Here is a 26,796-nt window from a genome sequence, read left to right as displayed (position 1 = left end):
AGCAGGTTGAAGCCTGAACTGACCACCAACCATTGCTACAGCATTTAAAATTACAAAAAGCGTAATAGGTCAACTTTGAAGACACTGCTTGGTTATTAGCACTTGCAGGCCACCCTTCTTGAAATCTGATGGAAACAGAAGAGGAAAGGCTATCAAGTTATTCACTCTCCTTGTTGTCAGCAGTTCAGATTAGCTGTCACATCACTGAGGGAGAAACAGCTGAAGATTGGAGAGGGTGATTTCATCTGAATAATTTCATGCTTTGACTGGCAGAGCTCACTGCTCACCGTCCCACAGCTTTGATGTCAGAGGAAGATAGACTGGGCAAAATAAAGACCCAGGTGCAGTCTAATATATGAATACAATCATCAGCACTTTGGAGGAAGAAAACAAAAAACAAACAAAGTTAATTCACATTTCCACTGAAGAAATTCCACTCACATGGCTTGATTTCCGAGTAGACAAAAAGACAATCTTTATTTGTGTGTTTCTCTCCTTGCTCTGACTTCTGTGTTTACTTTTGACTGACTTTAATGACTGAGGTCAGCGTCCACAAGAACACAACAAACAGAAAAGGAGACAAACTCATACATGACGCTCAGCCCTGGAGGCATCCTACCACTACCAACCATGGATCACAAACCAGAGAAGAAGAAGAACAATAGAAGGACAGCATCAGTGGAATAGAAGAAGAGAAGACACATTTTTTTAATCTTCCACAGGCTATACCCCATCACTGCTTTCCACACAGGAGTAATTAACAGTGATTTTAAATGCTACAAAAATAAGATGAAGTTGGGAAAGAAGTGCTTCCCCTTGTTTGTGTTTTCTTGCGTGTGTGTGTGTGTGGTGTGTGATTGTACATGTGTGTATGTTCATGCCATGTCTTTGTAAATGTCTAGATCTGCATTCGCTCTTCTACATGTCTTTACGTGTGTATATCTGTACATGGGTCATCGTGTGTATGCAGGTGTGTGTTCACAGTGCTTACTCATTATGTTCACTTCCCAACATTAAAGAGGTCTCAGTCCCATCATACACACATGCTTTCTCCCCCCCTCCCTCCTCTCTTCGCTCTCTCTTTGTGCTGTTCCCTTTATAGTCATGACCATGAATGCTCCCACCATCTCAGAGGAACAGTCTTGTTATCAAAGACTAAACATGTGTATGTGAATACGTGTGTGTGTGTGTGTGTGTATACACCCATATGAGTTTTTTTGTGATGCTACCACACACTTACACACACACACACACACATATCTCGCCTCATTTGCCACAGTCTATGCGCTTCCCTTATTGGTTTAACCCTCAGACCCAGGACCAGCTTCAGTCAGTGTTTACGTCCATTGTGATCTGGCCTGGGCTCTGAGGGCTGATTTCCAGTCAGTTTCACCCTGTGGGTCCATTTATCTCCGGGCCCAAGCTAATCCATCAACGACTGAAAGCCAGACAGGAGAAACCGTGTGAGGAGAGAGGTTAAATTTTCCTTTTGATGTCTGAAAAAGTCTCAGGGAGAGCAAAGGAGCGGCAGCAGGGTGTTTCTGATTTTCCCCATGAAAAAATATATATCATCATTAGAAACAAGATTGATCTGAAGGTTTCACAGTGGTCATGCAACTTAAGTGTCGCCTCCTTTTCTCACCTGTCCTCCGTTCATCCTTACTTCACCCCCCGCCCCAACTCCCACATGTCATCTTTTCAAATCCCCGACTCTTTCATCCTGCCAGTCCGAGAGAAGGTACTGTAAGTGACCACAGTCATAATAATACAGAAAGACAAAGAGGTGGGTGACCAGTGGTACATTCATACATGAGAAAAATCATGGTTCCAAAAGTCACCCGACCCAGTCAACATTAGACAGTGCTGAAGACGCCTGTGCTGGCCAGGCTGTGATAAATGCTTTGTTTAGAAACACGAATAAGACAGAACACATCCCACCTGAAGATCTACATCTCATCGAACCTACCCCGAACACCCCCACACCCTCCCAATGAAACAGGCTATGGTTATACTTGTCATTTAAATGAGTTATCCGAGTTTCTTCTAAAACTGCACGAGTTTCGTATCACATTGCAGTGACTCTACACTGGATCCGAAAATATCAACACGTGTAATATTACATTTCCCATATGGACGTATTCATGTAAATCTGTGCTCGCATTGTTTCCCCCTTTCTTTTCTGCACAGCCTGAGCCACTGTGCTCCTCTCCTCTATGCAATTGCTCTTATTGTTGTCGCAGCTGGAATTGGTCCAGATAGCATAGAATTTCAATTACAATGCAAGCTTGGCCACTTCCAATTCTTGGTTTGAGGATGGGATAGCAATGTGGGCAAAATTCAATTTTTGTGCATCCAGGCCTATCGCTTAATGCATCCTGCCGTGATTGCATGATTGGAATTGCCCCAGAACGACAAGTTTAATCATAGCCATGGCGATATCTACCCCATCAGTGGCCAAGAGTCAATAGTCAAATCAAAAGGACCCTCTGATATGAGTGCAGAGACATTTCTCTTGTGTTTTTCAGCTGAGAGGTGCTTTTCCACCTGGAATTCAGGGACCAGAGATAAACGACAACTTCCCAGACAGCTTAAGACCCAGCCCTCTTAGTCAGGCCTGTGAAGGGTGTCCGTGGCTGGGCCATAAAGGATGCTGGCAGTGGGGGTGGTTGGTGGTTGTATTGAGGTGGCGGTGGGAGCGGAACGGAGACAGAGGGCTTCCCTGAGGGGTGGTGGATTGAGAGGGACAGCCAGCCCAGCCCATTATCCCTGGGCGGGAGCTCCATGAAGAAGGAGAGAAGGGTCACAGCCAGTAGAAGAGTCCCAGGAAGAGTGAGGCCAGAGCAGCTAAGAGGGTCATGCACCCTGCCCTCCAGCTTGAACCTCCATCAGTCAGGAAAGGCTCCGGAGAATCATATCCCGACCCATCTGAAACAAAGAGATGAGAAAGAGAAAAAAAACGACAAAACATCTGAACTGAGAGAGGACGCACAGACAAAGACAAAACAATCTAAAACACAGCAAATGAACGAGGGAGTGGATTTAGCCAAAGAAAAAATAGTAGACAAGTGAAACGATTACGGTTGGGGAGAGGTGGAAAGCAAGCAGCAAAGCACAAAACTCTCATCCCTTAACAGCTAAGGAGAGGCAAAGGAGGAAGAGGAAGAGAAGACGACGGCAACTGAGCTCTGCAGGGGGTTTAACCAACCTAATTACAGTTTAATCACAGAGACTCAGAATCTGGAGCAGCTGACACACACACACACTCACAAAGACACATCCACTCACACACATGTACAACTGCTCAGAGCTCATTCGAATGACAACATTTCACAGAAAAGATGGAAGCTGCAATGTCAGACACATTGCTTTAACAGCAACTCAAAGAGGAGCTGGAGCAACGACAGAATGTACATTGTTTCAGTAATTATGAAGGAGGAGAGAATTTCCTTTTCCCTTAGCGAGATATGGAATGATCTGAACCTGGAAAGCTGTGTAAGCTGACTCTCTTTTATGAAGCTCTTCAAAGCCATGTCATTATCCAGGGAGACGTATAACTACCCAGGTTTGATTCCTTAGTGGGGCTTAGGCTGGGGGGGGATAAAATCCACATTCGTAGACATACAGGTAGATTTTCAAGATAACGCAAGTATAATGTAATGCTTGCCATACTCTGATCCCCATGTATGCTAGGCTTCTCTTGAGTTATTTTTAAACAGCGCTATCATTGGACAACATGGCTCACTAGTGTCAGCACTGCACTCTGCCTATGAGGAAGCACTTTTAGCACGCTGCACAGTGACGTGGCAAGCAAGTCATCCCTCATCTTCTCATCATCTGCCTTGTCAACTTTAAAAACAAACCTGAAACATTAGGAAAACTTTAAATCTTTAAAACTTCTACTGCATGCAGCTGGTTTATTATTAGATTGCTTTCTGTTTCCTATGAGTGATTCAAGCAAGTCTGATGATGTTGAGGCTTGGTAACATTTTTAGCGAGCACTTTCAGCCGGCTCTGTTCTCTTTCTACAAGGACAGAAGGTCTCCCTCACACCCAGTGTGATGTGATGTGATTTGATGTGAAGTGCGTATGCCACTTTTTGCTTATGTGTGTGTGTATGCGGGTGCACTCTTCTCTGTGCCTGTAAGTGTGTGCTTGCGTCTGCGCACGGTCGTGTGCGCTCGCATGTGTGAATGTGTCAGTATGCGCGCGCGCGTGTGTGTGTTTTCAGCGTGCGTGTCTGTGGGTAAAGGTGTTAAAGTGTTGCCTGGCCGGTCTGTGAATCAGAGCGAGGTCTGTTGCCGGGGCATTCTATCAGACCTCTTATTCCCCCTAATTTTACTTTGATAGCCAATCTAGACCTCTGTGTGTATATGTCATTGTGTGTTTGTGAGTGAGCGTGTGTGTGTAGATAGAGCGTGACTTACCTGGAGGTCTGACATACACTTTCAGCTTTAGACATGCCCGCCCCACATGGTTTGGGTGAGGAGATGCTGTGAGAAGAGACATTGAAAGTGGAGATTAGTTTAGAGATAACATGATTTTTACTGCTGATTGCAAACCGAATACATTTAATAACCCAAATAAAAAACAAGATTACTTTGTGTTTATGTGAACCTAAAGTAGATTTGACAGAATTTTTTTTTATAACTGCTATATTGCAGGCCAGTAAGAACCAACAGTATTGTGTGAAAGTCTTGAGATACTCTAAAGCTCTTTAGACTTTGCTTCCAAGGAGCCAAACTTTCTTAGAATTTTTAGAAGTTGTCACGAGCCATAGTTCTCCAGAGGGGCGTACTGTGAAGCGTGATCAATGGCTTAGTGAGCTATGTTGAGGTTAAAGCCAGAGTTTTCAGTGTCACGAAAGTGGCTGTCTTTTTACTTGGCTAAATCATTGTGGTAACTTGTGCCGGGGTATGTTCAGAGTTTTGGTTTTAAATTGGCTAGGAGTGCCACGTTTTCACTGATTCTCGTGTTTACAGCATTCTTTATGTGCAGTTGAGATTCTCTGCTGGTGGCATACATTTTATATTTGCAAGTTGTTAAGTCTTACCCTACTAAAATCACCGAATGAAGCACAAACTGTGCATTGCCTAATGCAGAAAATGTAAAAAAAAATTGCCTGATTGCAAAAAATGGTAAAAGAAATATATTTCAGTCTCTTTTACACTGCTGGAACTGGAGCTACTAGAACACAGAACACACACTAAAAATACCTGTTCAATCAGTAAAATTAAACCATTTGATTTGCATATAAACTTTCCTTTATTAGGCTATACGACAGTAACTTTGATGATGACCTCCCCTTTAACCTAAATCAGGTTAAATGGAGGTTTGATACCTCTCTCTATATAAATACAGATGTGGTTTGATGACCATAGATATAAACAGAAACACAAAGGCACATGCAACGATAAAATAATGCCCACATATTAAAATGCTTATTTTACTGCTCTGTGAAATAAATCCAAAGATGGCTTTTCTTAGCATTAGTCTTTTCTCTTATTTGTAGCAGTATTATTGTGTTGAAAAAGAGTCACAGGACATGTGAAATGGCTTAACAGAGAAAGCTGATAACCACTGTTGTGATCTCCAATGGATGGGATTTGGGGTTTTGTTGAGCCAGTGCAAAGAAAGAAAGAATGCAAAGAAAGCCCGGCTGTGTTGAATTTCATTTGTAGTAAACCCCTCGAAAAGTTCAAAAGACCTTTAAAAAGGCTTTCAGTTTTTTCTTTGGACATTGTCTGTTTTTTTCCCCACTTATTTTCAGTCCTTGTACCTGACCATTTTCAGAGGAATTTTTATTTTTAAGCCACTTAATACTGAGCAATGAATAATTTAGGCGTAAAAAGTCACCTAACTTGAGGAACAAACCAGAGATGTTGTGTCTACACATAAAAGATAACTTAGCAAAGAACCAATTTCAATTTGTATCTTTATGCACTTTGCTACTAGCAGCCTGTATCAAAAACACATCTTTTGTTCATAATTTCTTTAGCTGAGTCTACAAAAAATACCAAAGGTAGCAGGGCTCATGTTTGCAACAGCAAAGTGGTTCCTGCAGAGCTATTATCAAAACCTCGGTATATCTCAGCATGGTGTGTGCAGCCTGCCCTTAAAAACTTTAATTTAAGTGAATATGTCAGATGACATATTCCAAAAGATACATTTACATGTTAAACATTTGTCACAATTTAGCATTAATCCAGTAATTAATGCAACTTATTAGTTTCTTAACAGCGTTTAGAAGTTTAAGCAAGTGCAGAGTTTCATATATTATGTCCTCATGCTATGTGCTCCCATAAACACACTAAGCACTTTAGGCAATGTAAACAAGTTTGTAAGGGATCACTGAAATTCATTCACAGTCACATTCCTAAGGGAAATAACTGACTCTCAAATCAACCTGGCTTGAATGTCTTTGGAATGGGGAAGGAAATCCATGCAAATTCCCCACAGTCGCAGGTCTATCTTGCCGTGAGGTAACAGTACAAACCACTGAGCCAGCTTGCTGCCCAGATTGAATGCCAAAAAAAAGAAAAAGAAAAAAATGTTAAAAAGTTAGTGTGATTCAAACTTCAAAGTAGAGTAAATGAAATTGAATCTGGGTTTTTAGTCCCACCTCGCTCCAATGTGAAATAGAGCTGGAGACCCTAAAGGAGATTGTGTCCAAGTCTCTGACCAGTCAGACATGCTGACGAGCACAGCCACCCACACACATACGCAGATGTGTAAAAGAATGTGCACACGCACAGTTGGTTGCAGAAGTGTGCGTGGAGACCTACTGGCCTTCTCCCTTGAGGAAGCCACAACCCAGTAGTGACCCCATAGAGAATCATGTTCAAGATCCACAGTGCACAGGAAATAAATCTGACCCCTCATTTGCCCTCTCCTCCCTCTTTTTTACCCCACGACTCCTCCCTCCATCTTTCTCTCTGACCTTCACCTCCTTTACCCTTTAAGGCATACCTATAGGCCACTTCCTATCCATCAATTTTTTTCAGATTATCTCCCTACACTACTTGTAGTGGGAAGAAGAACTTGCGGACGTTTCTGTTTTGGCTTGACTGAAAAAGGCAAAAGGGCTAGAGGGGTTTTTTCCCTCTTCTTTGTTACCCCCAACAATTTCCACCTGTGTCATTTTTAAAAGTCACACCAATTCACCCAGTGACTCATTTTCCCAGCACATCCACAATCTAAAGTCAACTAAAAACCCATTGAAAACCACTCAGCCTCATCAGATGACAGCTGGGAGAAGCAAGGGGTGGAGCTGACCTGTCAACATGTCAGCCCCATGACAAATACACACACCAGTGTGCACTCACAGGGATGCACTCTCATGGATATGACCACAAATGCCAATCAAATATGTGCTTCACAAGTATGTTCAGAGAGGACGCACACAATAAGGCACTTAGCGGAAAGGCCGGGTGGTTAAAACGGTCGGCACGTTGTCGTTCCACATCAGTACTGACCTGTGCATGAGTGTGTTTAATGTGAGCATGTGAGTGACGGTGAGAGGCAAGAATGTGTGTTCGCCTGCCAGTCAAGATGATGGACACGGCCTTTCACGGACTCACAATCGCTTGACAACTGACCCCCATGACCAGGCCTCCCCCCACAGCACACACACACACACACACACACACACACACACACACACACACAGATATATTTAAACACATTCACAAGCATTCTAGTCATGTGGAACACACACTATCCCTAGGGGTCCGTGAACACAATACCATAGTCAGCAACTAACTAGAGGGGCCCAAACCATCCCTACATGAGACTGAAAACAGAAGAATGTGTGCTTGTGTGTATGTGTGCCAACTGGGAAAAGTGTAGTGGGACATCGGGTGGCTGTTATCGTTGCCTCTTCAGCTCCCTGACTCTCGCCTGCTGTGTCTTTGTGGTTGTGTAGACAACAGACTTGGGTAAATATTAGTAGTTGACAAGTAACAATTTAAAAAAAAAAGTTTCTTTACCTACAAATAGTCTTAAATGCAAACTGTTCAGTAATGCAAAAGTGTTGTATTTTCGCATTGCGCATTTGTTTTTATATTAATTGCATTGCAAAACAGTTACTGTTACTGCATGAGAAATAAAAACTGAAAAAACTAAATCTGTTTCAGAATCTGCCTAACTTTTTTTCTTTGCTTAAAGTCTCCTTGCACTCTCAGAATGAAGACAATATCACTGTAAAATGAGAATCGCTATCCAGGGACAAAAAAACTCCCTCTATAACCTGACCTGAAACTGGTGCTACAGGACCTTCTTCCCATTATGAGTCATGGTGAGAATGCACCATCTCCTGCTAAAAAGGTCAAGGTCAGTTTTTCAGCCAACTGTGCAGCGATAATGTAAGGAGAAATGAAGAGACCTGTGTCAGGCTGCATACTGGCAGAATTCCATGCAGTAAAAAAAATAATCTTTTGGACAAAATAAGATTTTTCTTAAGAGAATCTCAAAGGTCAAGTCAGAAAAGAAAACTAATAGGATGACTTTCCTCAGTTGTTATCCAGTATAGTTATCTGCTGGCAAACTGAATCCTGCAAGTGCAAAGTATTTTCCCTAACACTGCTGACTGATGTGTACTTATTAAAAATTAAACTGATCAAAAACTAATGATGAGTTTACATAACTCATCAAATGACTGTATGGTCATTTGAGACTGACAAAAAAAAAGAAATCAGCCAACCAAACAAATGAAAGCAAAAAAAAAAAAAAAAGAAGCATAACACAACATACATAGTTTGTTCAAATGCTTTTGGTGTCCTTGTAATTGTGAAAAACATGTTTCTTCCCAGGTGGTTTGGATACTAAAACAGACAACTGCAGCTCCTACAGCATAAAAAGGAAAAGTGGTGCTTTCCTGTGTTTGAACATTGACAGTAACGCTTTCCAAAGTCAATTTAATGTTGCTTTTCTGTGATTACCAACTGATTTTGCACTAAACAGTCCGGATGCGGTAAATCCATCCCACACTGAGAAGTTGAAAACAATGTTTAAGAGTAATTTGAAGCTACTATATGTCCCACGCCTGCTGGGGGAATGATAGCTTTTAAACTTTGTTCAAAAAAGTAGTCTCGGGGGGGGGGTAAGGCCCATCTTTGATACTAATACATCACTTGTTGAAGTGAGGATAAACATCAATAGAGCTAATATAAAAATGATTACAAACTACGCCTGGTGACATTTTTACCACTTTGCCGAGCACACCACTTATGATCTCGACAGAAGCAGCGAGATGCGCTAAGAAATAAAGTGAGGGAGAGTGAGAGGGGCGAATAAGAGATGGAAGGTGTATTTGTGCGGGCTGTGTTTGAGAACTCTCTCAATCAGCTTCTGTTGATTGCATATTTACATATTGTTTACAAATGCAAATTGAGCAGGAGCGTGGATACCATGCAAACAGACAGACAGACACACACACGCACGCAGATAACGAACATCTTTACCTGCACACACAATCTCCCCAAACACAGAGAAACACACTCTACTTGGCTGATAACCTACAGATATAGTAGTACTCGTGTCCAGGCCTGAACTCAAAGCCCAGGGAGAAAGGAGTGAAGAGCTGGAACTTCTCTGAGAAGCGCAGGGGCCCATCGGGACCGGTGGGACGGTTGCACTCCCAGCGCTTAAAGCCACGCATCCTGTGCTGGCAGGAAGTGTAGCCCTCATGGTTGACCATGAATAGGATGTAGCGCTCCATGCGTCCGTGGGATGGAGGACCCTCGTAGTATGGACAATAGATGTCTAGATAGTCATTAATGTTCACTGCAACCCTGTACTCTCCATGCCAGAACCTGTAAGACACAGAAAAAAGAAAAATTCTTCATAAATAAAAAATAATCGAACAGACTCAGGGATATGCGCGGAATCTGTGAGGAGCTGTGCTTTCTGTGGTAAAATGAGACTGTGGAAGTCTTATGTTTTAAGAAAAATCTTTATATTCCTGAAAAACAATCAATATTTACTACAATTTCTCTATGATTGCACAGCACAAAGGAAACTATCTGCCTAGCGTAGTCATCCGGTGCAATGTAACCATATGAAATTGTGCGATTGTTGGAACATTTTTGTGTTTACACATCTTCAGAGGCAAATCAAAGGTTGCAGAACAACACTCCTTAGAGTTATATATTGCTCAAGGACACTGAAACAATTGCTTTTCTGATTTAAACCACCTGAGTCAGTGAAAAGAAAAAAAAAATCATCCTAGAGGGCGTTTTAAAAAAACAAAAACAAAACAATTTATTGTTAAAGCCAGAAAAATCAATGATGATCCCTCCGGTTATGCCAGTTTACATAGCAACAATTTTATTTTAATAAAGCTTGGTAAACTACAAGTTATGGGAATTCTAGGCATGTTTTAAACACAGGTTTTTTTTCCAGTCGGCGTGCTTGAATGAACCTTGTGGTATGATACTTAAGAGAAGTGGGTCATCATGGTAGAGAGCACACATTGCTGTTGTAGGTGTCCACTTAGTCCAGCAAGCATGGAGATCAGTGAGGTTGGCATCATGAACCGAAACAAGTTATTAAAGAAAAAAACTATTGGTATTAAAACGCTCATCCTGGAGTTTCTACACTGCGGCAGTCCCCTATAATATTCATAGAATGCAGGTGATATGGAAACGCATGAGATGCTGGCCCCTTCATCCTTTTTCAGCAACCTCTGCTAGTCACTTTTAATACATTAAAAACATATGGCTGCATATTTTCCCTTTATAATACAGGCTCTATTTATGTTTATATTTTGGTGCCAGTGCTGTTTATAAGAGAACTGAACTTCTGTTTACAATCTTGAAGTCAGTGAAGTGAAACAGTCTCTCTTTAAAGGATGAGGCTGGAGATACTCTATATTTTTGTTATTGTCAACAAATGCCGATGAGGACTAAAACCAACAGCACGCAGCCTGCCTCTCTACACTTCTGGATTTCCCTGCCTTGTTTTTCTATAGACATAAATTTCAAATAATGCACGGTGCGTTTATAATGAATCGTTTGCATTTGTTGGAGGCTATTTTTTTTGTTTGCTGATTAATAAACATGGCAACTGGTGCCGATTGCTCTGGGATGTTTATATCAGCAGGACAGAGTATAGGTTGATTCAGTAGTTAAGTTAAACAGGCAATGAGTTGAGTTGAGTTAAGTTAAATTAGAATAAAATGTAATGTATTGCTTCCTGTAGGAAATTGCATTTAATTCCTTTCTATTAGTAGCCAATACCTTATTAAAGAGCAGAGCAGATGTGTTTTAAAAAGCAGGGCAAAAATGAGCTCTGTAGAGTAAAAGTATAAACATCTATTCAGTAAACCATCTAACATTTCGATGCATTTTTAAATAATCAGTGCAATATCCGTTTTATTCTTTGTGGTCAAGCAAACCTGTCGATGTCTGCAGCCGCCACGTCCTCCGGTGTTTTTCATTACCTTCATTATCATCACCATAGCTACAATCAATTCAATTCCAAATGTACCACCTCAAGTACATTTAAAATTCATTACACCGCGTTATCAAATCTTGTATGTCGAAGCTCGGTAAATTTGAGACGCAGGAAAATGTCTTCAATCAAATAAGCATAGCCTAAACAAAACCAAGCTGTTGTGCAATCTAGTTGTCACAGACAGCACGCACACAGGCGGCTTGGGCTTTTTAAACAAATTCATCATTTTCTCCCTCACCTTGGCAGTAATTGATTGCCTAGAATGAAGACATTTTGGTCTAAGCACTCTTGGTTAGTGGGATATTTAGCTTTGGGACAAATTATCCCTATAACGGCAGTCCTATCTCTCTCCCAGAGGGCAAATCAGGAAGTGAGTTAGATGTGAAATGAGCGTCTTCATGCTTCGGTGCCCTATCAGAGTGCGTTTTGCAGCTTCTAAAGGGATCCTTGAACAGATCATTTAGAGGCATTGATCCACCAGGGAGCTCCTCTTGGCTCTCTCTGCTCCCAATCAACTCTTATTAACAACTAAAGGGGGAAGGCAGAGGGAGAAACAGAGGGAGAGATGTATAGAATGAGAATAAAAAGCCTGAAAGCAAAGAACAGAAGGGGTGAAACAGAGAGAAAAAAGGTGGGGGAGGAAGGGAAATATGTGCAAAGCTAGAACAATAGAGAAGAAAATGCAGAGAGAGGAGGGCGACACTCAAATATGGGGTAATGAGATTGCATGAAATTAGTTTAGAATAAAGCTGAAAAATGAGGAAAGAAAAAGTAGAAGAGGAGGTGGAGGCCAGATGGAAGAAGAGCAGATGGAAGAGGAGTTTTCTATATTTCATTTCAATTTATATGACTATGGTTTTTCATCTGAGACAAATGTGCTTTGCCTATTGATTGTGCGCTGATACATTTATGGATGACTACCACTTGAGCATTAGTACATTGGATATGCAGTAAAGTATGGATGTGTGTGTTCATGCAGGCAAGCATGTGTGTGTGTGTGTGTGTGTGTGTGTGTGTGTGTGTGTGTGTGTGTGTGGCCGGTTAAATGGTAGCATGGCAAAGTGGGTCTCACTCGGTGAGGATGCTCAATCCAAGAAAGGGCTAATGTGCCAGGATACATTAGGTTGTATCAGTGCCCTGCCCTGCTCCTGTGACACTGTCTGCATTCCTAATTTGCCGAGGCGAGCCGAAACTGCGTGTGCAGGTGAGTGTGTGAACGTGCAGGTGTGTGCCACTGCACTGCGAGCTGTTAAACAGTGCATGTTGGTGTGTGTCACAGTTTGTGTGTCCCGTATCTTCCACTCTCAGGCTGAGTGTCATTTGGAATTAAACACACACACTGCACTAGCCAAAAAAGACACGGGAATGCACTCACATATAAGACACGGCTCTTTGAGAAAGAGCTGTGTGTGCGTGTGTGTGTGTGTGTTATTGGTGTTTGTAATGGGATGTCTTTGAATCTGTATGTGCGTATATTTCAAAGCTGTGAAAGCTGTGATATAACAGTATTGTGCAACATTATATTTAAAGAACTCGTAACATAATAAAAGCTGACATTGTGAAGCTTCATAAATGCTTCTAATTATGATGTAATTTATATGCAACTTAAGTCTTGAAAATTTCATTTCGCTGAACATCAGGGCTTTAATTTCTTAGTGTTATGAAAGTGTACTAGCTCATTGTCAGAGCACTGTAACATCATTGTTACATCTGCAATAGACCAGTCTTTTAAACACACTTAATCTCTATAAGCGGGCATCTTCTTGTCTCTTATTGGCAAAATCTGCCAAGAAGAGCTTTATTATGAAATGTTTTGTGGTTTCTGCTTGTTGTTTAAGTTCCATTGCACACCCATGTTTGAGCAAGCCTAGGTTGCATGCAGGTAAACTGTTGGACAAACCGACAAACAACACATAGTCATTTCCCAAATATCTAGGTGTAGCTTGAGTCCCGAATATTAACACCCGAACGGTTCATTGGTTCAGGTTTAGAGGCTTAAACCTCTTTAAATATAGTCATTTCTGCTTTTTTGAAGGGTGCGCCATCAGTTGTGACATCTCCTCGGCACCGTTTTGGCTTGTACCTCTCGATTTTTTTGTGAGACAGACGGTGTTGCTAGTTTGTAAACACAAGTATACAATCCTCCCAGCTTAAAAGTATCAAACTTTGCGAAGTTTAATACACAATATTGTGATGGCTTTGGTTTGCCTGTTTCCACTTCTTTTATTCCTTTAGTGTGGAGTTTTTTTTCAGAGTGTGGACACCGATAATTCAGGAAAAGACTGCAGCAAGTATGGCAAACCTCATGGGGAATTTCTGGCTCGGCTGTGGTAGCACATTGGCAGTCTATTAGCGATCCGTGGGCAGCTTCGGACTGCTCATCTACCTGCAGAGAGCATCTGTTGTCAGATGGGGGCAGTGTCAAAAGTATGTGGTACAACCAGTCTGTGTGCTACTCTTGCTTGTGTTGTTGTTGGCCATTCAGTGGAGAAAATCTAAATTATAACGTTTTTTCTTGTGCTTCTCTCACTCCTGATGAACTCCACTGTCACTACCGGCCCATTTGTCAACCAATCAGCATTAGATCAACCCACCACCCACACTGAGCAACATGCAGATGGGATTTTGGAGGAATGTAGAGGAGCATGTTTGCATTGGTTGAAAACCCTTTTCTGTAGGCTCTCTAAATAGGCAAAACCTTTCTCAGTACTTAGTACTCAGCTACTGTTTGCAGTAACATAAATTAAGCATCTGCACAAACAGTGACTGGGGTATGCAAAAGGATCTAATTTACAGAGTTAGTGAACTGGCTGCAATGAAAACATCAGGGCTACCTACACATTAGCTGCACCATGGAAACCCATGCCATGAAGCTCCTGATACACAGTTTGGAGGCTGTTGTTAATGGCAGAGGAGATTTGTAGCTCTGCAGTTACTAAGTCAGCAGAGCTTTGATGACTTTTATGCACTACCATGCTCTGAGTTTCTGTGGTTCCTAAATGCCTCCACTTCTTGGATCATGGAATATCATGGAGGGAATTTGAAGTGACTGAACAGAATGCAGTATGGATTGCACCAATTTTCATAGAGTGTCTCATTTTTGACAAACAATAACTCCCCCCCCAACCCTATTTCATCATAATAATTCAACATTCTGCCCAAAAGGAGCTTTAAGGTAGCTTACAACAAAGTACAGAGCAAAATTATAAAGTTTCACTAATCCTTTTTCTCATTCAGTGTAAACTTTTACAACCGTTACAAGAAATAATGTCTATGCTTGTTATTTTACGGCTGAAAAAACTTGATTTTCTTTCATTTCCAGGGAAAGATATGTGTTTGTATTACTAGCATATTGATAATTAAGTTCTGAAGGGGTAGCAAGATAAAGATTTAAAACTTTATATTTATGCTTTTGAAATTAAGCAGTGTCTATGAAAAACTGTCTTAAATTATGCCTGTTTAACAGACTGCTGTTGGAGTGCATGTTGTTTAGTACATGGTCTTTTCATATGTTTTTGTTCCGCCGCTTGAAGCAATTTCTTTCTAATATTGTCTGTGTATGAACCTGAGCAATATGATATCATTCCTAATCCTCTGATGCCTCACAAATTCTCCTCACTCTCTCAGTGCAATTGAATTGTCTGGTGAGGTTAGCCAGATGCAGCTGAAAGACTTGGCTTTTGGCTGGTGGCTCTCATCTGGATATAAAAGGATCATTCTGAGGCTTGGACCATAATCAGTGGAAATGGATCTGCGTTAAAGTGTTTTATGGTTTTGTGTGCACGTATCAGGATGAAAGAAAATAGAAATAGGAGAGCTTTAAAGTTGAAATAAAAGATCCAAACAAAAAGGGGACGAGAGAAAACACGTCTTTGAGGTTTTTTTCTGGATGCGCGTATCTGCTGCAATCGCAAGTTCTGTATTTTTCCATACAGTAGTAACTGTACTGCGTGTAGTGGCCACTCTTTAGTATTCTGACACCACTGAGTCATCAACATCCTCTCTCAATATGGCTGTGATCAAAGCCTCTGGTTGGATGTTTACCATACCTGCCTGCGTCCTAAACAGCAGGCTCCATCAACCACCGAACATCAAAGGATGCTTCTCTCTCTCTCTCCCACTATGTCATCCCACTCTCATTCTATAACTTTCTCCTTTTCTTTAGCTTTACTTGATCTGTCTTTGTCACTCCCACTTATGGTGCACTCACACCGTGGCCTGCAAAAAAAAGAAGAAGAAAAAACCCCAGAAAAACCTCTTTCTTCCGTTCTTGGTCTGTCAGTCAAATTCCTTTCCAGTTGCTTTTGGTAAAAATGGGGGCTCAGAGGAGAAAAGAGGCTGGCTGCACAGTTAAGTTTCCAAACCCAGAAAAACTACAGGAGGCACCATTTCAAAATACAGCGTCTTCATTTGGTAGACATTTCTCTACTCTGGATTTTTGGGCACTTCTTCACTTCTTGAAATAACTTATCGCTTGATTTACTTAAGGGAACAGCTTTCAGACTTCACTGTGCAAACAACTTTGTTTTCCCACTGCATGCTGGTTTTTTTTTTGTGTGTGTGTGCAGCATCTGTGCCCAAATAAAGTGCAAAGCATAGGGCAGTCAAATTAAGCCAACTGCCAAGTGACAGAACATGCAGTTCCTCTAATGGCAACCTGAGGCTGACTAAGGAATTAATTCCCCATAGACTCCCATGTTAAAATGCCCAACTTACGCCAATAAAATAACACGTTTCGAGCCTTCACGCTATAGTTAATTTTTCATAACAACTGTACTGGGTATGATTATTATTTTGGTTATAAATAATCATGACAGCTGATTGCTCTCTGCTGAACATCATCACTGCTTATTCAAGCCAACGATTTGAGGCTCTCAACCACATTTGTGGTGTATGTTCATTTTGTAGCATTTTAATGGAATTATCCAACAAAGAAATATGGCCTGCTGGGAGACGGACAGTAGCTCATATTAGTAGTAGTAGCAGCAGTAGTAGCACACAATCAGGCCAACAGGTCTGTGCTTAAGTATTAGTAAGGAAAAGTCTAGTATTTTATTAGACTGTTACTGAGACTAACTTGCAGGTATGTGTCTTAGTGAGTTGCACCCATTCAGCTTATCATTGCTGCTTTCTATCTGATAACTTGGGATCTTTACCTTACAATATAAAGAGCCTTGAGGACACTGTTGTTGTGATTTGGTGCAAACTGAACTGAAGAATTAGGATGAGGATGTTTGGGCTCTTTTAGCGTTACGGAGCAGAGGATTTATGAGTGAATCTCTGCTTGGGTTGCATCATGTGTAAGAATGCACATGATGCAACCCAATTTGTCTTCTTCTGAAGTGACGGGAATGACCTGTCAACACATGTAGCAACTCTAATGTTAAAATGCGCAACTTACACCATAACACAAAAAAGTTTTTGTAGTTACTTTTTCTGTGATTTTCTTTTTTTTTTGGTTGCAAGCAGGATAGGTGGAAGAATTGGATTTGGCTCAATTTTTAAATCCAATTCACTGTCACATCTTCAGTCAACTCAAAAGTTGTTGTCCAACTTTAGTTGCCAACTCCTATCTTGAGGCACAGTGGGTGATGCTCTCAGCCAGCAGTTTATCACCATTCTCTCATTGAGAGTAATAAACATCCGGTTTGCTCTCCTCCACACACCAGCACAAAGAGACTCCACCAGTATTGCTGCCTAACCCTGGCAAATTCTGTGCACTGTTGGCCAAATGAATATGTGGAGTCTTTTAAATGTAACATTTCATATTCAAAACAGGCACGATTTCACCTCATTTGGCTTTCTGGCAGGAAGAAATTGCAGGCTTTTGTAGACGTGTGTGGCTGAAAGTAGCCTCAGTTATGTTGCTGTCTCAGTCTCCTACACCATAACTCCAGTCACTCTCAATATCTCTCCAATTAACTCCACATTACTCTCTGTTTCTATCTCTCCATCTTCATCTTCTCCTGACTTTACTCTGTCTTTTCCTCCTTTTCTTTACTTTCGTTCCCTCAATCTTCATCTCCAGTCACTTCTGCTTCATTTACTCCCTCTCTATTCTTTCTTCTTCTCCCAGCACTTTCCTTTCTGGAGCTCAGCTCCAGCATCTTTTGACATTCTTGCTATCTCCTCTTTTCAGTCTTCGCGACTGTCAACGCCCCCACCCGCCTCTTTTCTCTTCCTGTTCTCTCCTTTGTCTTAACTTTCTTCCCCCATTATTGTATTTTTATTCCCTCACCATGGCATCGTCTGCTTTCTGCTCATTCTGTTTGAATGTTTAAAATGACTCCTTCGCGCACACAGACAGACACACGCACACATACATCATCCTCTGGCTAGGACTCTTTAGCTGCTTTTTTCCCAGCATGAGGTGTTCCTTTCTCATGCTGTCGTCTCCTCCTGTGTCTCCCATCGCATTGCTGCTGATGCTTAGATACGTTAGGAAAAGTAAATATGTTACCTCCCTGGAAACAAACACATTGAGGCTGACATATCTAGACATTTCCAACACATGGATGTATACTATAGTGTAGAGTACAAGCTCATCTCAACAAAATAACACATGTAACACAGAAAGCATTGATGCATTCAGTATAATGTAAAGCCAAATTAACACACATTGAAGTACTGGGATTCATAAGCACAGATGTACATGTTTAATTATGCAGATTAGCTCTTGATCCTCACTTCTGTGTTAAACACATGCAACCAGCATGGAATAGAGCACATAACACACGCATGCACATCTCACTGTACGTGCACCGAAGCAAACATGAAAAAGAAACCATCAAAAGCCTCAACCCACAACCGGCACACACTCCTGAGCAGCTCAAACTGTGTTGTTTTGACAAGTTCCACATCTGTCACTCTGAATAATGTCGCCCATACATCACTGTGGTGACATTCAGCACATCTGAAAGGTTATTATGTATTTCTTCAAGACGGGCAACTTAGCCCCCCTGCGGATTAAGTGCTGCCTGTGTCAATCCCTGGGAAATTCTTACACATATGTACACATACACACAGTCAGACATAAAACAGGCTGCCCATCACTCACATATACATATACAACCCAACGCCCACTGACTGAATTAACATAACAAACCTTGTTCTTGAGCCCCCCACCCGGGAAGGATAATTACCACTTTGGTGATGTGTTTCCTAAAAAATGCACACAAAAAGTAAAGACAGAATAGAGCCAATGGCAGTCAGATACAGAGACAAAGCCACTGATGGATGGGCAAGCAGGTTGAGTTAGTCAGACGGACAAGATGAGAGCTCGGGCACACGCGGTATTTCTGACAAGCTGACAGGCAGAGTGCATGATATGCCTATATCAGTCTCCTTGTTTTCTGAGGGGCATTCACCATGATGCAGCACCATCGCTGGCACTGTCGACAGCACGAACAGCAGTGTGGCTCTATTGGTATCGACAAGGTTGGCTCAAAAAGATGTACGAATGAAGGAGCTGATGGCTGGTGTCCAAGTTCGCCAATGGGAATCTCTCAACAAGGGTGAGGAGCGGCAGAAATGTCACGTATCCACAGAGTCAATGTTTAAAGAAGGGAGAAGAACTGGCTGACATTTTTTATTCCATCAATACTCATGCATTCTTCAAGTTTGAGTTCAACTTTTTTATTTGACAGATTGGGGGCCATCTTTGGCTGTCATTAAAACGGACTGCAAATATTTTGTTAAGAATGAAGAAAATAAAGTGTTTCCACAAAAATGGCCAGCCTACATCTGGCCAGGGGTATACAGTTTGTCTTCTGGGAGTACAACTACAAAACCAAAACCTTTAACTTTATTTTGTACATTTATGATTTTTTTACACCCCATATTGTACAAAAAACCTTTCAAGTCTGGCAAGCAAATAATATCAATTCTCCATGATATAGACTTGGGACAAATGTGTTTACTGTTTTAGCTCAATGTTGGTGTAAGAAGCTTCACTTTAAAAGTTACAGATCAATTTTTTTCATGTTTTTTTCAGTTTGACCAACGAGTTGCATTTAGTCTATGCTTGAGGAATACTACTGTTACTTTCATATATAAACAAAAGGTTTGCAGTGTATTTCCGCTCTCAGATTTCTGCCCCGATCAACAAAGTGATTATGTAACTGACTAGTTTAGCCAGTTTGACTTATTCGCCTACCAGTGGACTGATTATCATCTTTCAGTGGAAAAAAACAGTCTGCCTGACAACTACTTTTACACCAGAATAAACTGATGGAGTGTCAGACTGACTGACATATTAACTGTCTGCCTTGCTTTGGCATCACCCTCTGGCTTAAGGATCTTCATCTAATGTGGATGGGTTGATCCAGATTGACGAGGTGAACTAATCCATGTAGTTTGGGTCAAAGCGTTTGAGCCTCTGTGGGTTGCGAGTCACAGAGGGCAGAGAGAGCGAACGGGGAAAGCTGGTGTATAGATTGCTTTGCAGCATCTCTAATGAGTAATTAAACACTTGAATGGAGTCCAATTAAGATACACGCTGTGTATGCTGGCGAGCACGCGCACACATACACATAAATCCACGTGTCGACACGCAGGCAAACATCAGCATGTAAACAAAATCAAACACACATACAGAAGCGTGCACGCTCATACTAATAGTCACACTCCTACGAGTAGATCAAAAATAGAAACACAAACACACACACACACACACACACACACACACACACACACACACACACATACATACATACATACATACATACATACATACATATACATACATACATACATATATATATATATATATATATATATATATATATATATATATATATATATATATATATATATATATATATATATATATATATATATATATATATATATATACTACGCACACGCACACAGACTCAGGTCTCGCCACATTAAGTGGAGCCATATGTGCTGAATGTTGTACGTGGTTCAGCATGGAGTGAAGGTCAACGCTGTCTGACTTTAATAGTGAGCATCTCTTTTCTGACTCCCTCCCTCCTCCCCTCAATTTCTCTGATTCATGTGTGTCTGACTCTCTGCCTTGATCTCCTTCTGGTTCCCTCCTCAAAACTCTCTGGCTCTTGTTATGTCCACTTCTCTTTGTATCAATCTCTCTCTCTCTCTGTCACTTGCTTTCAATTCAATCTCAGGGCCAATTCCAAGAAGCAAATGACAAAAGAAACCCCCCCCCCACATAGCTGGGTAACTGAGATTGCCCTCACTAGAACAACATCAGCATTGTCTTTTGGATCCATGGTTATGTTAACTAGTCAGGACCTCTAGTTCTCGGGCTAGAGGTAAGGAAAACACTCTGCATTAACTCAAAAGGTGAAATGCTATTTACAGATGTTTCAAGTGGTAGCATTCAGACACAAAAAGAAGAAAGTCTGCTACACACTGAGGGAAAACAGGTGACACTCTTTGGTGGTTTCTTCCTGGGAGCTTGTTTGTACTGGGAAAGTGACACGCTTTGTTGTGTGAAAGGTGAGCTTTAGATAGATTTCTCTCCACATACCTGATCAAACACTGATAACCTTTTCACACCGACGAAAAACAGGTTCTGCAGTAGTTTGATAGCCTAATTTCGAACCATTTGGAGCATTTCAACCAAAAGTAAATTGGTTCAGGTGGGACCAGGAAAATAACAGGTTTTCAAGTGCAGAGCTGAAGCTGGGAATGGGTGTGTTAAATATGCTGGAGTGAGAGAATGTGCAAAACACCCAACTAACACTCCTTACAATGGTCTAGATTTAAATGGGTGGAAATATGTTAAATAGCTCAAAAGTTGCAAGAAATCTGAAAGGAGCTGGAACACAACCAGAGCTGTTTTGAGATGCAAAAGTTAGCCTGAAGCATACTGACACCTTTACAGCATAGCAAAACCTGATGGTGGTTTCACAAAACCTCTGACTTTTGGATGTTCTGGTAAATCTGCTTAAACCAGAGGAAGAAATAAAAGACACATTTTGTGACTGCCTTTTATAATGGATTTATTTGCCACCCAGAAGAGAAAACGCTCATTTGGGTCATTTGTAAGATATTAACAACAGTTGTTTTTCTGGCCTCTAACACATAACTGGCTAAAGCTCTGCCTCATTTCTCAAAAGAGACACACTTTTTTAATAACTGTAAACACGATTTCCATGTTTTCACATTTCCTATGTGCAAACACCTTTCTGCAAAGTAATATTTAAAACTGGACAAAGAAATCATTTACTGCACTTTATCTTCATTCAACAAATACATGAAACCAGTGCAGTACACTCGAGTCATTACCATCCACACTGCAAGTGCACTCCTACTCCCCAGGTGTAAAAACAAAGCCACTGAATCAGAATCATGCGAGCTCTACAAATAGGGCCATTTGTTTGCCAGTGCTCTGGAAGAATGGATCCTAACCGAGGAGATTATTAAGATGATCTCTTTCTGATGCAGTATACCGTATCATGATTTCCTGATTTCTTCTTTTTGCATATTTCTCACAGATATTTCAGGTCATCAAACAGTTTTTAATATTGGACAAAAACAACCAGAGTAAATATAATATGGAGTATTTAAATTATGTTCTTAAAAGGGAAAAAGCTGTACAAATCTACCTGTGAAAAATGTGAAAAAGTAATTACCCCCCAAAACTAATGACTGGTTGTGCCAACCTTGGCAGCAAGAACTGCAATCAAGCCACTGCAATAACTGGCAATGAGTCTTTCACATCGCTGTGGAGGAATTTAGGTCCACTCTTCTTTGCAGAATTGTTTTAATTTTACCACATCGGAGAGTTTTCGAGCATGAATTGCCTGTTTAAGTCTAGACCTTGGCTAGGTCACTCAAAAAGCTTGGGTTTTTTGCATGTTTTTCATGCGGGGGCAGGCAGGTTAGGATAGCTTCTTTGCCCAAATAAATGCAATCTTTATTAAAAAAAACCCCTCAATTTCAATCTGCCTAATTCTGATGATCTGAAACATTTAAGTGGGAGAAAAATGCAAAACCTAAAACCTTTTTTCCCAGCACTGTATGCATCTGTATCGCAATGTTCTCATATGCTGGATGATGCGAGGCTGGCTGTTTCAGTGTCACATTCACAAACTTTTATTTTTTCCCCTGCATTTTTTTCTATTCCTCTATTTTTTTTGGCTTCCAGGAGCAGGTTTCACAAAGGAGCATCCTTTGTGAGGTGGATTAAATTTTGAGACCAGATCAGGAACAGAGAAGAGATAATGATGCAGAGTAGTTTTCAAGTAGATTTACAGTATAGAATTACATTTTAAAAATCTTATGTACACCTAACCATCTATTCTTCTAACCCCGTGTTTTGCTTTTTATCTGTCCTAGCTGACATTCAACGAGAGGTGGTGTATACCATGGATAGTTTGCCAGTGCATCACAAGGCTAACATAGATTATTGACGCTTTCATCCACATCTAAAGTGGGTTTCAATCAGTGGTTCACTTAACATCTGTCTTTAGAGAGCCAGAGAGAGAATGCTACACACAGAAAGGCTTTTGTTTACAAAATCAGACCACATCACCACTTTGCTTTTGTGGAATTAAAGGGTTGAAAATTTTCTGCTCTCTTTAACTAGTGTTTTGGATAATCTTGCAAAGGTGTGTCAATAAAGAAATGTTCTCAAATTCAAAATAGAGCAGATTCTCAAAATACTTATTACTTACTGAGTACTTAATACATCAGTCATGTGGTCATCAGTAATGTATGATTGCTTGTTGGCGTGTTGTCTAATGGGAAAGACTGATTTTGACTGGAAAGTTAGCCGTTTCTATGAGACTGAAGCTTTGACAGTGTGTGTACGTTTACAAAATGGTGAACGGTTTCATAAGATGTTTCAATTTAGAAAAGAATTAGGCCAAGCAGCTCTTGTTCCCAACACATTTCCATTTTTTAGATAATATATAACCCTAAATTGCTATAAACAGGAAGTCTCTTTCCTCTTCATTTTTTATTTTTTTTATTTTTTACTACAAATCAAAAAGAAGTGCTGCTGTCTTGGTGTCTCCCCCCTCTCTGTCTTTCTGTATTCCTGTCTCCCACTCACCACGTCTTGGAGTAATCCCACTGTGCCCAAACCCTCTTTTCTCATCTTCTTCTTTGCCACTGATCTCCCAAAATTCCACCCCCCCACTCCTCTTCTCTGCGCTCTCTCTCCTTCAAAAAAAATTTCTCCTCTGCAAATGTTACAGCTCTAACCGCGCTCTAAACCGAAAAAAGATTCTTCAGCCCCGAACCCCATTTTAGAGCGATAATGAACACTTTTGCAAATGCTCTTTGTAGCGTCATACTCGAACCGTTTGCACAGACCCTTTACAACATCGTCATTTTTCTGTAAAAAATTCAAACACTACAAAATCAGCATAGTTAAAGTGCATTTTTAAAGCGCTACTCTTTGATTTTCTGTTTTTGTAATTTTGAAGTCCAACTGAAGTTTAACAGCATGATCTGCTCTAAGAAATTTATTCTGTAACCTCTTTTAAGAAAAATAAATTCCCCAAAAGGGAGAAATCTATCATTTATATACTTTAGCCTTATGACAGTAACCTTGTTTTGGAGCGGCAGCATTGCACTTGACTGTACGATGTGCATGTAGCCAATCACACCATTGTATTTTAAATTATTTGTTTCGCTGCCATGAGATGATGATAACACTAAGAATCAGACAGCGACACAACACCACATAACACAAGACTAACATTGCAGTGAATTTGAAGCATTGACCTGCTTGTTATCTTCTGTAAGGACAGAGCAAACAAGCATTTGTGAGGAGCAAAGTGTATTTCCAACATCAGTCTGCAGTCTTGAAAACTACCCATTGAACACCCCCTAAATAGCTATAGTTACTAGCTGGCATTTATTTATATATTTTTATGCACTCAAAGGCACCCTGTCGAGTTTGTGATTACTGGTGGACCAGTGTTTAATTTTGTTTTTTGTATCATGCAAGTTCATAATGATATGCATGCATGATACAAGCAAAAACACAAGCAAACAAACTTTGATGTAAACAATGCATAATTGAATTGTGTTTGTAGCGCGTTCAAAACAGCGAGCGCAACATGTTTGTCGGACATCAAGGACAGACATGCTTTGCTACGAAATGCTGATGTTAAACTTTTTTTACTTTTTCAAAACTAAAACACACAAAACTTTTTTTCTTAAATGTTTTTATTTTTCATTTTACTCGTTTTATGTGTAACTTTATCAGTCTCTCACATCATTGTGGCGGAATTCTTCTTCACAAGGTTGCTTCAGTTTATTGATGCTCGATGCACAGCTCTCTTAAATCCCCAACACAGCATTTAAATCAGGATTAGGTCTGGACTTTGAGTGGGTCATTGCAACACCTTGATCCTTTTCTTTATTATCATTGTCCTGTTACATGACCCGGTTTCTGCCAAGTTTTAGATGACGTCACATTTGACTATAGAATATTTTGGTATATTTTTGGTATACAGAGGAGTACATCAACCTTCTACTGCTGTGTTTCCATGAGGTGTTTCTGCCGATATGCTGTGTTTGCTTTTTGCCAAATGTGCTGCTGTGCAATATAGACAAACATCTATATTTTGATGTCATCTGTCTAAAAGATATTTTTCCAGAAGTCTTGTGGTTTGTTTAGATGCAGTTTTGCAAACCTAGGCCATGCTGCCATGTTCATTTTAGAGAGAAGAAGGGTTCTCCTGGCAGCCCTTTCAAACAAGTCGACCTTGTTCAGTCTTTTTTTAATTGTCTGGTCATAATATTTTAGATTAAATATGCTAACTGAGTCTGAGATCTAGCTCTTGGGTTTTCTCTGAGAATTGACTGATTTGACTTTGGGGTGAATTTGCTCTTTTTTTCCACTCTTGGTAAGATTGTGGCTTTGTTTCATTACACACCTGAATGTCCCAGACCAGCAAAGTGCCACAATTTCTGTTTTTATAGACGTTGTCACACTTGTTGATGATCAATTATTCGTTTTATTAGCAGCAACTGACTGCTACTGACCCTCTTAATTCCTATGGAAGCAGTAAGGATGAACTTCAGTTAGTCCTATGAAAAGTTTCTTTTCACATGTAGTGTTTTAAGTCTTTATTTAACCGGGGGAAAAAATATCCATTGAGATTAGAAAATCTCTTTTACAAGGATGTAGTCTATCCAGAAAACTGAAAAGTTAGGTGTCAACAGGTTACTGGCCAGTGTTTTATATATAACAAAAACATATATATGTTGCTGTTGTTCTGGATGAAAAATTAGAGAATTAAGAACCTTACGCAGAGATGCGTTTATAAATCAGCTAAACATTTACTGTTTTTAATAGCGCCTCACATCAGTTTTAGTCTTGCTGAATAATGAGATTTTAACACTTTGGTTATATTTTAATGATTAAGATTTGTTTGTTTTTTAACTGCATAAAATGAATTGAAACAATAAAACAAAAATTACATTGGAATCTGGAAATGTGGCCAAAACTGGATGAATGTGGGTAAACATATTATAATAGGCAACAGTTTCGTAGTGGGTGCATATACACTCAGGATGTAGAATAAACATGTCTAAATTCATTAACACAGTTTAAACGATTATATGAATTCATAGCTGCACTGATTGCACATTTAAAACAACCAAGTTATTCTAATTATTGTCACTGTGGTTTTTGTGTCAGTGTAAAAGTACTGATGTAGTTGTCTCTCTGGTTCTACATCTAAGTCATATACCCTGACCATGTTTTTACAGACCTTTTTGTTTTTATTAAAAGATGAATTTAAAAATCAACTTGAAGAGATTCACAAAAATGACTCATTAATCAGGGGAATTTCACAAATCATTGCCAAAGCCAGAATCTACAGATGAATCCACATTTCTTGGAGTGCAGGTTCATTCTCTCATTTTCTCTCATCATCTCCATTTGTTAATGCTAATCTTTTTCCCCCTCACCCCCCATGCCTCTGTTCGCCCTTTTCTCCTCCGCCTCCTGCCCTCTGATCCTGTCCTTCCACGGTGCTGTTCTCCCCCAAATTTCCTTTTCCAGCCTTTCATTCTCTCTCTCCCTCTTTTTCTCTCTCTTTCCATCTGGTGTCTCTCTATGAGCATTAATCAGTGCTCAAGCACCATGACCAAAACAACTCCACAGAGACGAGCTGCTTCTCTCTTCCTTAGTGTCGTTCCTATTTTTCTCAAATAGTCACAGATAGCCCCCACCCTCTACACACACACACACACACACACACACACACACACACACACACACACACACACACACACACACACACACACACACACACACACACACACACACACACACACACACAAAGAAATCCATAAACATTAGTCAATCTTGGTTATGATTTCACCCTAGCCCAA

General features: G+C 40.5%; 1 protein-coding gene across 2 annotated transcripts in view; it reads right to left on the bottom strand.

The window, feature by feature from the left end:
- Positions 1–406: 406 nt before the first annotated feature.
- Positions 407–26,796, bottom strand: part of efna2a (ephrin-A2a) — an 85,852-nt gene continuing 59,462 nt past the window's right edge. Inside the window, exons 2-4 of one of the 2 annotated variants that reach the window (XM_031737099.2) lie at positions 9,517–9,809; positions 4,425–4,490; positions 407–2,925 (exon numbers count right to left, since the gene is read on the bottom strand). In XM_031737099.2, coding sequence (XP_031592959.2) covers positions 2,801–2,925; positions 4,425–4,490; positions 9,517–9,809 — 484 coding nt within the window. In that variant the 3' untranslated portion in view covers positions 407–2,800. The remainder of the gene's footprint in view (positions 2,926–4,424; positions 4,491–9,516; positions 9,810–26,796) is intronic. The other variant, XM_039603017.1, reaches the window with a different exon arrangement.

This window comes from Oreochromis aureus, linkage group 19 (assembly GCF_013358895.1).
Source record: "Oreochromis aureus strain Israel breed Guangdong linkage group 19, ZZ_aureus, whole genome shotgun sequence".
In the NCBI taxonomy this organism is placed as follows: Eukaryota; Metazoa; Chordata; class Actinopteri; order Cichliformes; family Cichlidae; genus Oreochromis; species Oreochromis aureus.
This window is presented reverse-complemented; position numbering and strand designations above follow the sequence as displayed.